Genomic DNA, 10310 nt, shown 5'->3' with positions numbered 1-10310 from the left:
TAATCACAGGAACCATGTCCAGGAATTCGTTCACACACCCTTCAAAACTCGGCTCAATAAATATGCTACGAACATGACATCATTGCTTCTATGTTTGATACCATGGCTATGCATGCATCGATTTTTATTTATTTTGCCTAAGTGACAATTGGGATATCGCGTCTTGTTGGGGTGCGGCGGAGTTGTGACGGACATGAAAACGCGTCAATTTGAGTGCCAGAATTGGCGCTTTCACCGTACGCCACGAGTTTTTTTTATACTCGGAAGGTGCTTCCGAAAACTAACGTGCTAAAGAAGGCTCCCTAATCACAAGAACCATCTTAAAGACTAATTTCGTAACATCCTTCAATAGCCTTGCATTGCAGATTATTTATTAAATGAAATTCACAAGCGCCAAGTTCCGTCTTGCGTCTCTAGGAAAGAAAGTGGTGTTCCTCCATCTAGTGTTCCTTGGGAGGCTCCCAGTTGGGGTTGAAATTTGTGGCTATGTCCTGCCATTCCTTGTAGTAGTCCGGGTCAAGCTTTCCGCAGTCGTGTTCGGCCCACTTCGTCACCGTCATGTTCAGCAAACCCTCGATCATGAGCGCCTGCGGGGGTCATGATACTGCTTGTGATATATGCTCATCGGTTTCATGAGAACGGAAGCGTGACTTTTTTAATGTCTGGCCTTCAGAACGCACTCGTTGTCTTTCGTCGTACAATAGCCTCCTCTAAACTCACAAAGCCCGGCAGTTCGACGACGGAGCCATAGATAGCACGGTCACAGATTTGGAGCACGAGGATCTGGTAGCACAAAGCATCAAAGCGCCATTTCTAGGAGAACCTGAACGTCAGAGCACACCTTTTGCAGCGGCGAGGACCCGAAACACACTTGCTCGCTCGGGAGAAGTGTTTTTCGGCGTCCCGCAGCAGCGGAGCGCCAGTCACGTGGCTCTCCTATCATCCGTTGTCTGCCGCTCCACCTTTTCCACTTCGGCGGCCGCTTGTCGTGGCGATCTGCCAGGCTTTTTCAGTATATAGGAGGCTACGGTCGTACTTCGGCAGCCCGTGCGCGCTCGAGGCTCACGAGACAATGAAGGGCTATCGAAGGTACGAAGCCCGCGCTGGAGGCGGAACAACTGAAGGTCCTTCTTGCAGTTCTCATCCTGTCATGCGCCATAACTTTAAAACACACTTCAAATGAATAGAAACGGTTTCCCGATTTCCAGAAGGTCAAGAAGCAGGAGGGAAATAACAGGCCGTTTATATAAGAAAAGGGGAGTGGGGATGAATATCTGAAGGATGAACCTATACCAGTCAGAATGACAAGTGAAAACGAGATGGTTTCTATAGCAGCGGTGAAGTTAAATGCACGTGTGCCTCTTGTAAGCCAAGAAACTGCGTCGTCATTTACAGCTGTAAACTTTCGCTTTCTAACGCTTAGGGCTTCTGCTATTACTACTTTTAGCTGCAACTACAACGTAAATAATGTTCGAAAGAAAACAACAAGTTTTTAACCATAAAAATAAATTTCGCATTGCCTAACAATTTATCTCCGCCAAGATATAGCGATAGCGGCCGGGACAAGATTTTTAAACATCCGAACTTACCGCTAATTAATCAATACGTTATAAGCGATATTTCTTTTTTATTGGATATGGAGATTCGTTCTTCGGTATCAGATGCCATAAATCAACGTCTTCTAGCGGGCTTATTTGGCCGATATTCATGGAAGATATTTGAATATTATGTATAACTTGCTATTGACTCAGAAAACGGTAGCTTCGGAAACTTTGGCGTTAGGTGGTCCCATCCGCTAGGCTACATTGGGCAGACACTTAATATTTCAAATGCGTAGCTTTTTTTTTTTTTTTTGAGGTGAAATAAACACAATATTAATTTTATTTTGCCAAGCACACAGTTTTTTTTTGCAGCTCCTGTCTATTAAAAGTTAAGTTTTGGATATTTTCGTCCAAAAAATAAAAATTGGTTTTATTCCCTGGGTTTACAGACATATTTTGTGTCGTACAGCCCCTTTTCTCGTCTTCTACGTACATTCTTTAATATTTTCAAGAATGACGTGAAACAAGGACAGTGTCTGGAAAAACCTTTCATCAACAGAATCTGTCAGGGAGGACTGTCACATAGATATGCCACTGTTCAAGATTCATAAAATATGCCCAGCTCCCAAATGTGACTCACAACAGTGCGCCCCAATTTTTTTTTTTTTTTGTCTCTGTAACTGTGATTGTTTTACTGGTTTCTCGATGCTGCGTTATACTACAAAAATTATATGAACACATACTTTCTTCCGAAGCCCAGCACAATGTGAAAGTAGAAATTGATGTCTGAACGGCGTCACCTCGCAATGAAACAAGCGTGTCTAAGGTTTGCTCGCATTTCTCAGAAGCGTCGTGAGATGGCGCAGCACGTCTAGGGTAGTAGGAGACCTACGAGAGTCACTCGAGCTGGAGAAACCGTCGTTACTCGCGAATACGTCATTACGGCCGCGTGGCTGGCGGGACGGCTCCTGCGCTAAGCCGCCTGAACCGACAACGCCCCTGGAGGGAGAAGCGCCAAACCTTAGAAACTTTTGCCGCCTCGGCTGGCCTTGTTCACACACTTCTCTCTTCTTCTACCGTGGCTGAACATAAAAGTTTCTTGCGTTTTGGCATTATATTTTGTTGAATTCCAATCTGCAGTGCGCAACATATGTTTCTGACTCGCTAGCTCAGTGCAAGAAAAGTGGTGCATCGCGCTTGACAACAAACGTTCCGCAAACGTTTCACAAGCCCTTAAGGCGCTATAACACTTGATGTACATCATACAACAGACAATCTGCAGACATTGTCTCAGGTGTGCTTTTTCTTCCTTGTATAACTGTCCTGTCACATGTACAAAAAAAAACTGTTTGCAGACATGTTCAGAGCATGCATGTGTATGAAGCAAGCATGCGTCCGACATGGCTGAGGCGTGTCCGCGGGTATCTATCTTATCATGACTGAAGCAAACACCTGGCCTTTTGTATTATGTATGAGCAGAGTTTAAAACACTCATAAAGACTGCAAGGAAGGGGAAAATAGGAATGTGCCTAGCCGTCTGGACATCCTGAGGATAAGTTAAGCACGCATATGACAGGAGCAGAAAGAACGTTTCACGTAGCTGACCAGAGATCCTTCTTCGATGCGCGTTGGGACCAGCTCGACTGTCCTGTTGTACTCGTACGTCTCGGCGTCCATACCAGGAGGAGCCATTATGCCGTGAAAGGTGGCACCTCCGGGCTGGAAGCGTTTCTCCTGAAACAAAGAACGTGGAAGTCCCATCACAATCTTCACCTGACTGATCCTATAGGTTGGTTTCACGTGGTGTACTTCCGTCTCGAAATCTCGCGGAACGCATTATTGATGAACTTTGGCGCTAAGTCTTATTGTGCGAGGAGGCAGTGCTTTCCAGCTCGCTCGAGTTCTTTCGCGTCGTGGGCGACTGCGCCAGGCGGAATAGTCGGGAACATAAGGGAGCAACGGCTGATGTCCGATTTTTATAGATAAAGATATTTATTCGGATCTAAGACAAGCAGGTGATCGAGACGTCGATCTGTGGGAGGTTAAAATGGCCACAGGAGATGCCGCCGGGTACACTCCGAACGAAAAACAAATAGTAATGAAGCCAGGGTTTATGCGGCCAGATACGTCCCCGGTCATGCTTACTGAGCTCTGTCGTCGACTGAGCCACTCTCCTTGCTTGTGCGTTTTAGTAAAAACGTCAATAACTAATCGTCTGCATGCAAATCATTGGGGAAATTGGCGAACGCTGCTCATGAACATGAAAGAGTACGGATATCAGGAAGTGGAAACACGTTCCGTGAAACTTCCCTAAAACGGAAGTTACTAATCAACGAGGAGATGGTACTAGGCTTATTATAGCCGACTCAAATTTAATCTGGAACATCCTAAACACCGCTCTCCCCCTAATATGAGAGTCGGGTGGAAGCAACTTGCTGGTTCAGAGCAGTCGACATACTCTTCCTTATCACCTGGTCCCGGTCTCTGCGCGTGGATATAGCCGAGAATGAGTCCCCGGGGGGGGGGGGAGATAGAAATAGATCTGGTCCAAGGAACACATAGCTTCGACGTCACTGTCAGCTTAAAGGTGAATGAAGAATAGATGGTGCATTCCATTTCCTGTTTTAGCATAATATACTTCCAGCCATGCAATACACGTTAGATCAACAACGCAGGTTTTGTTGAAGCACTTGGCTCTAATCTATACTCTGACTTCGACAACTTGGAACGTCAACAAACATGTGGTCATTGGAGTCAGCTTTGTTTACGGAGCGGGCAGGCTTGCAGCTGCCGTACAACCATCGGACGATAGTTCAATGCGCGCTTAGACCGCCGTCGAACTGCAATCTACGTACAGCGTCGTTATTAAACAGCAAGAAACACGGCAGTCATACGTTCTTTAACTTTGGCTATTTAGTCACTGAGAGCATTGCAACGGCAAGGCGGTCCTCTAAGTATAAACCGCATAAAAGCGATTTGGCGAGAGACGAGACAAGCGACGGCAACCCGCTTCGCTGTCGCTCGGTCAGTCGCGCGACGAGGCAGACCGCATGAAAGCGACGATAGCAAGCGACCAAGGACATGAGCGACGTTTTCTAGAAATCCAAAAACCGAACGACGCGACGAGCGAGATTGAGACATCTCCGTCGCTCGTCTCGTCGCTCGAGAAATCGCTTACATGCGATTCAGCCTTTAGTTGTTCCGCCTTCAGCACGAGATTTTTACTTTCGATAACGATGCGACATCCTCCACGAGCGTGCACCACAGCATCCAACTCGGGCAGCCTAAAGAGACGTCATACCGCTCTCATCCTCAAATGGCGCGTTCACACCGGCAATGTAAAGCATGCGATGCGACTAAATCGCATCGCAAAAAGAAAAAAGAAATAGATGGTTATACTGGCGTGCGTGATGAGCGAGCCGCTTCTCGAAAACTCGCGTTCCTAACGTCGCTGATTGGCTCAGCCACTCCACGACTAGATCGCATCGCAAAAAGTCGGGTCAGCCAGCGACTGCTCAAACCGTGTCGCATTTTTTTTCTCTCGCGATGATCGCTTTTGCGATGAAATTAATCGCGCAACTGAATCGCATCGCCGGTGTGAACGCGCCTTAAGTGACTTGTAGAGAGTTTGCCAGCCGCCATACACCTGCCCCGCGAATCAACTTTACGCGTTCGTACTCGTCGCGTTTCGACGCGTTATAATTCAGCCCACACGACTGCCCTCCCTCGCCTGCAGTCTGTGCACCCTCGGTGTCGTCGAAAAAAAAAAAAAAGAAAGAAGAAACGACGAGGCGACGTTTGGAAAAGACAAGGCGGCCCTTGCCACGACGACTGATAGTGAACCTCAGCGTTGGCTGTGTTTCACGTAAAATTAAACTCTGCTCATAACCGTTTTATCGACAAATAAAGAGCAGCCGCAATATTTCTTTTAAATTATTATTAGAGTACTTACACCGGGTTTGAATTCAGTGGAGATCAAACCCATGAACTCACTCATGCAGTTTCCTGTGGAAGAGCAAAATCAGGGGTCACTTGAAAGTCCGGTTTGGCTCATCTCGCTATCAAAAGTACGACATGCTTAAAAAAAAAGCTTCTTAAAAGCTGTTTATAAACTTTTTACGCATGACTAGAGGTTTACAGAAGCACAATCTGTATAGGGACCATATAACAAGAAACAAATATCTATACTTTAAAATGCCGCCCCTGAAGGAAACAAACGGCAATTCGAGACGACTGGTCAGGGCTTGCCTATTTCTTTTCTTTAATCACATTCGATGACGAGATATAACTAAGAATGTTTGAGAATTCACAAAAGAACTGATGCAGGTACTATGGGAAACAATATGAGCGGGAACGCACTTCTGCGCCCATAAGCGGAGGCACGTTCACGATCATATTGTTTCCGATAATACCTTTAATTACTCAAAACTATTATAGTGCATAAGACAGTTTTAATGAGAACCTAAGCTTTAAATATACGTTAGACTAAACAGATCTAGCATTAACGCGCAATGGCGTAGAGTGTAACAATCCCCGTGATTTCGGGACTCTCGGATATCAGGTTCTGCTCCACTGGATATCTGGTTTTAATATGACCTCGCTTTTCTCGGCAAATACTCGGCTCTAATTAAACACAAATTGATATGTACCTTTACGGTAGATTCTAATGCTTCGCGCAAAAATAAATTTATTTACTGGGGTTTCAGAGGTCACTAAATTCGCTCGTGATATGACTTTCGCTCGAAGAGAATGTATCAACAGCACTCCTATTAATTATTTGAAGAACATTATCTGACACATTTGCGGTCTCGCCCAGGATGCATGGATGGAGGACTTCGGTTACACTATATAATTTAATAGGTGTTACTGGTAAATCTGAATAAAATAAAGATATGGAAACAAGGCACGTAGACGTCTAGGATCTCTGGGCCATTGGTGTTGGTCACCAATGCATTTGAAAAGATGGTCCATTGTAGATGTTTATGCAGATCACTACCGGATTGAAATTATGAGTACAAAATTTATTCTTAAAGTAGGTACAGCTTTATTAGTGAATACATATACATAGATTTACAATAATTACGTCACTCGTACCACATTTGTGACGAATTATAGAAATAATTGTTTACTGTCTAGACCAACACGCGGCCCTGACGTCACGCAGCTGCGGTGGCGCTGTCGACGGCACTGCGCATGCGCAGACGCTTCGCTTTACGCGAATTCGCTTTCTGCGCACGCGCAGTGTCCGCACTTGGCGTGGGCAAACGCGGGTTTGTTTGTAAACAGCGTGTCGGTCTATAGACTGAATCTGGTGTGCCCTCCGGCAGCATCACGAAATGCCACAAACGAAATTGAGATTGCCCACTTATAAGTGACGTTTGGAGACAACCACTTTTCATTTCCAGGCGAGTCTTATCATCGCTACACAGCCAATAAACCTGAGGCGTTTGCTGATAAGAACGCCAAAAGAACTAATCGGGAAGCGCGAAGCCTTAACATAATAATCCACTTCCTGCTTTCCTTCAGTTGTTGGTCACCATAAAAAAAAAAGTTGTGTTATTATATTCGTAAACAAAAATACCTGGGATTGAGTTTGGACGAAGTGTCACGTGATACTCAGTCCGTGGTATATCACCGGAGAGCTAAATAAAATTTGAAAATTTCGATAACCTAGGCTGCACACGTCCGTCCTCGTCCCCTTTTGTGCTTATTCGTAATTTGCTTAACCACCCATACAAAAATGCCATGGGTGGGCATGTCAAGACTTGGGCAAGTAAGGTCACAGATATAAGCATATATAGTGTCTGTATGTGTGTGTTATACAGCGTTATTTGCCCAATTACTGATATGACCATATATGGCATTTTTTGTACGGCTATGCCGTGTCCTGTGCACCGTCCCTCATATTCCACCTATGCAGAGGACACGCTGCCTTTCTTACTGTGGTAGAAAGGAAGCCTGAAGGTATGGTCTGCCACAGACCAACGTGGCCGAAATACGGTGACGTTGACGAGCGCCTTTCCGCTGTTTGCGGCCGGACACGTCAGCATTGTGAATATGGAAGAATCCTGAAAAACGATTTAAGGTGTACAGTAACGACAGTATTTTATGCAAACCATGACGCTGCTTTGCTTTAGACGTCCATCCGTACACTTAATCGAGTGGCACTTGGAGCGGTAGCACTATTAGTATGATTCAACTGCACGCACTTTTATACCATCTAGACATAAAGCTATATGCTTTTTGACTAAACGTTCGAGGGCATTTCAGAAACTCAAAATGCCAGTTCATAGACATTTTTTGCAAAACATATCTTGCTTATGACTCACTCTTCTGTCGTGGATCACAAAGAGGTCTTCCCGCATAGTTTTCACAAAAGTACACGCAGTCATTCTTTGAACGTATACGTATCCTGTCATGCATTGTGAGCGAGAGCAAATTTATTAAATACTTAAAGGGCAACTCCCGCCAAATCTCAAAATGAATTAAATTACTGGTATTGCTTTAGTGACACAAAATACGACCCCAGCCAAAATTTCACGTCCGTGGGACGCCGCATTCTCAACTAATGCCGATAATAAAAATCCGACCCGCCGCGAGCCGCTGCTCCTTAGTGGGCGGCCAGCGGGTTGCCGATCGCTAAAGCAACATTGGGCCGTGATGTCAACATCGTTCTCTCTTTTTCCTCCGTTCCGGACGGGCGCACGGCGCAGCCGTCGCGCGCGCTTCTTTGTGCCGCTACCACCGCTACTTCGGCTTGTGATTGCGTGTTTAGCCGTTGCTTTTACCTGTAGCCCGTGTAGCTTCGGTATAGCCTTTTGTTTATTTGCTTGTGAGGACTCCAAGACTCGTTTTAGCGAGCAACTCGGTGCGCCCAAGACTGCCCAGCTGTTCCTCGAAAGATGCCGAGTACAACTTGTAGCGCTGTGGGCTGCTTAAACAACCCGCTGCGCAACCCGGAGGTGCTTTTTCACAAGTTTCCAACGGATCGGAAATTGGAGAAGGTGTGGGTGAACGCTGTTCGATGAGTGGACTTTGGAAAGCCTTGGACGCCGACCCCCAGATCGAAGCTCTGCTCCGATCATTTTTCGCCGGAGAGTTACGAACGAAACCTGCAGGTGTTGGTTGCTTGTGGCTTGTCAGCGAAGGGGTCGAGGCTTAAAAAGGATGCCGTGCCGTCGCTCTTTGCCCACCGTACATGTACAAAAAACGTAAACATGTAAAAGTATCCAGATCAATAAAGAAAACAGTCATTGTCAAGTGCAGTGTTGAAGATTGAGCATTCACGCTCCATTGAATGTCTGTTGAATGGGGTATGGTGGGCACGTAGAGTACAACCACTAACTAGCTCCAGTCACTGAAGTTTATAATGAAAAGGAAAACAATGTTCTGCTTTGCGTCACTGCTTGTTTACTACGCAATCTCGTGCGTAGTATTCAGGTTCGTAACGACTACTAGCGAACAGCCGGCGCGTGAAGCTCATGCAATATAAACATTCGCCTCCCAATCGTTCGAACCCGTTAAGCAGCAGTATTAATTAACATTGCGCTTGTGAATACCACAAGAAACTTTAAAGAAATCGCGAAAGTTCGGATTTGTAAGTTACAACTCTCTAATTTACCCGACTTCGGCTGGAGGTAAATATAATATTTAAAAAAGCAAAAAAAAAGCAAAAAAAAAAAACACTTGCCTTAGTCAAAAGTTACGAAGGAAAACTTAAAATCCTATGTATTCCAATAATGTAATGCTCTAACGAGGGCATTTAAGGGTATATGAATAAATAATAAAAAAATTGTTGTGGGTGGGGGTGGGAATGCGGAAGGGGAAGAAAGTGTTCTCACCTTGCTAACTTTCTCTGTTTTCCTTTATCACCCACAAAAACATTTGCTAGCTTTGAAAAGAAAATGACTGCCCAAAGAACTTTTTTTTTTTTTTTTTTTAGTGCGGCAAGTTTTTTTTTTTTATTTTTACAAAGAATTATTACCTGGACGAACTTATATGGTGAGTTAGTGTCGTAGCTTACAAATTTGACTTTTACGCGCCTGAGGAAAAGAGAACGAGAAAACAGTCGTCTACAGCTTAACACACGTGTGTTCGGGCGTCGCGACCCGCGCCGGAGAGCCTCAAAGCTTCGTCTCTGGGACTGACCCGCAGCGCGAAAGCGAGTGGGCCCCCAGTACTGTACGTCACTGGCAGCGCGGCGTAGAGCAACGCCGCTCCATCCACGGAGCCCCGATGGCAATTTAGGCCTAGCGACGAGTGCGGGAGACCGCACGCACGCTGACAGCTGCGAGTACGGCACCGAACGAGTTCACTCGTTTTCCAGTCGCTAGCTTTTGGGTATACAAGCAACGAGTACGGCACGGCATAGCGCACGCGCGGCGGCGGCCGCCGTGTACGGCGCGGAACGAGTTCACGGGTTTTCCAGTCGCTAGCTCTTGGGTATACGCACTAACTCTTGCTACATATGCTGGATAACTACCACGTATACAGAATTAAAACAAAATCAGCTTACCTTCTATCTTTAGACGGCTAGCGCAACAGAGGTAGGTGCCGCTTGGCCTGCGTACTCGTTGAATGAGAACGATCTTGACGTCACGTCCACATAGCGGGTGATTTCCAGTGTTGCCGGAACCTCGAGCGGCTAGTTTCGATTTTGTAGGCCGCGCCCCAAACAAAACTTTGAGACGTCGATATCTTTAAAACTACGCACAATAACGGGAAAAACAAATACACCTTGCAATTCAGGGGCGCTGACTGCACTAAAAA

At 45.8% G+C, this 10310-nt stretch overlaps 1 protein-coding gene across 1 annotated transcript; it reads right to left on the bottom strand.

Annotated features, from left to right (window-relative positions):
- Positions 1–433: 433 nt before the first annotated feature.
- Positions 434–10102, bottom strand: LOC120837533 (homogentisate 1,2-dioxygenase-like). The gene is made up of 5 exons (XM_042291943.1): positions 10057–10102; positions 7483–7609; positions 5494–5546; positions 3147–3275; positions 434–587 (listed from the first exon to the last, which is right to left on the bottom strand). Exons 2-5 carry the CDS (start codon positions 7589–7591, stop codon positions 441–443), a joined length of 438 nt encoding a protein of 145 aa, XP_042147877.1. The 5' UTR covers positions 7592–7609; positions 10057–10102; the 3' UTR covers positions 434–440.
- Positions 10103–10310: the final 208 nt, after the last annotated feature.

The sequence above is a fragment of the Ixodes scapularis genome, unplaced genomic scaffold (assembly GCF_016920785.2).
Source record: "Ixodes scapularis isolate PalLabHiFi unplaced genomic scaffold, ASM1692078v2 PGA_scaffold2__306_contigs__length_199485367, whole genome shotgun sequence".
Classification (NCBI taxonomy): domain Eukaryota; kingdom Metazoa; phylum Arthropoda; class Arachnida; order Ixodida; family Ixodidae; genus Ixodes; species Ixodes scapularis.
This window is presented reverse-complemented; position numbering and strand designations above follow the sequence as displayed.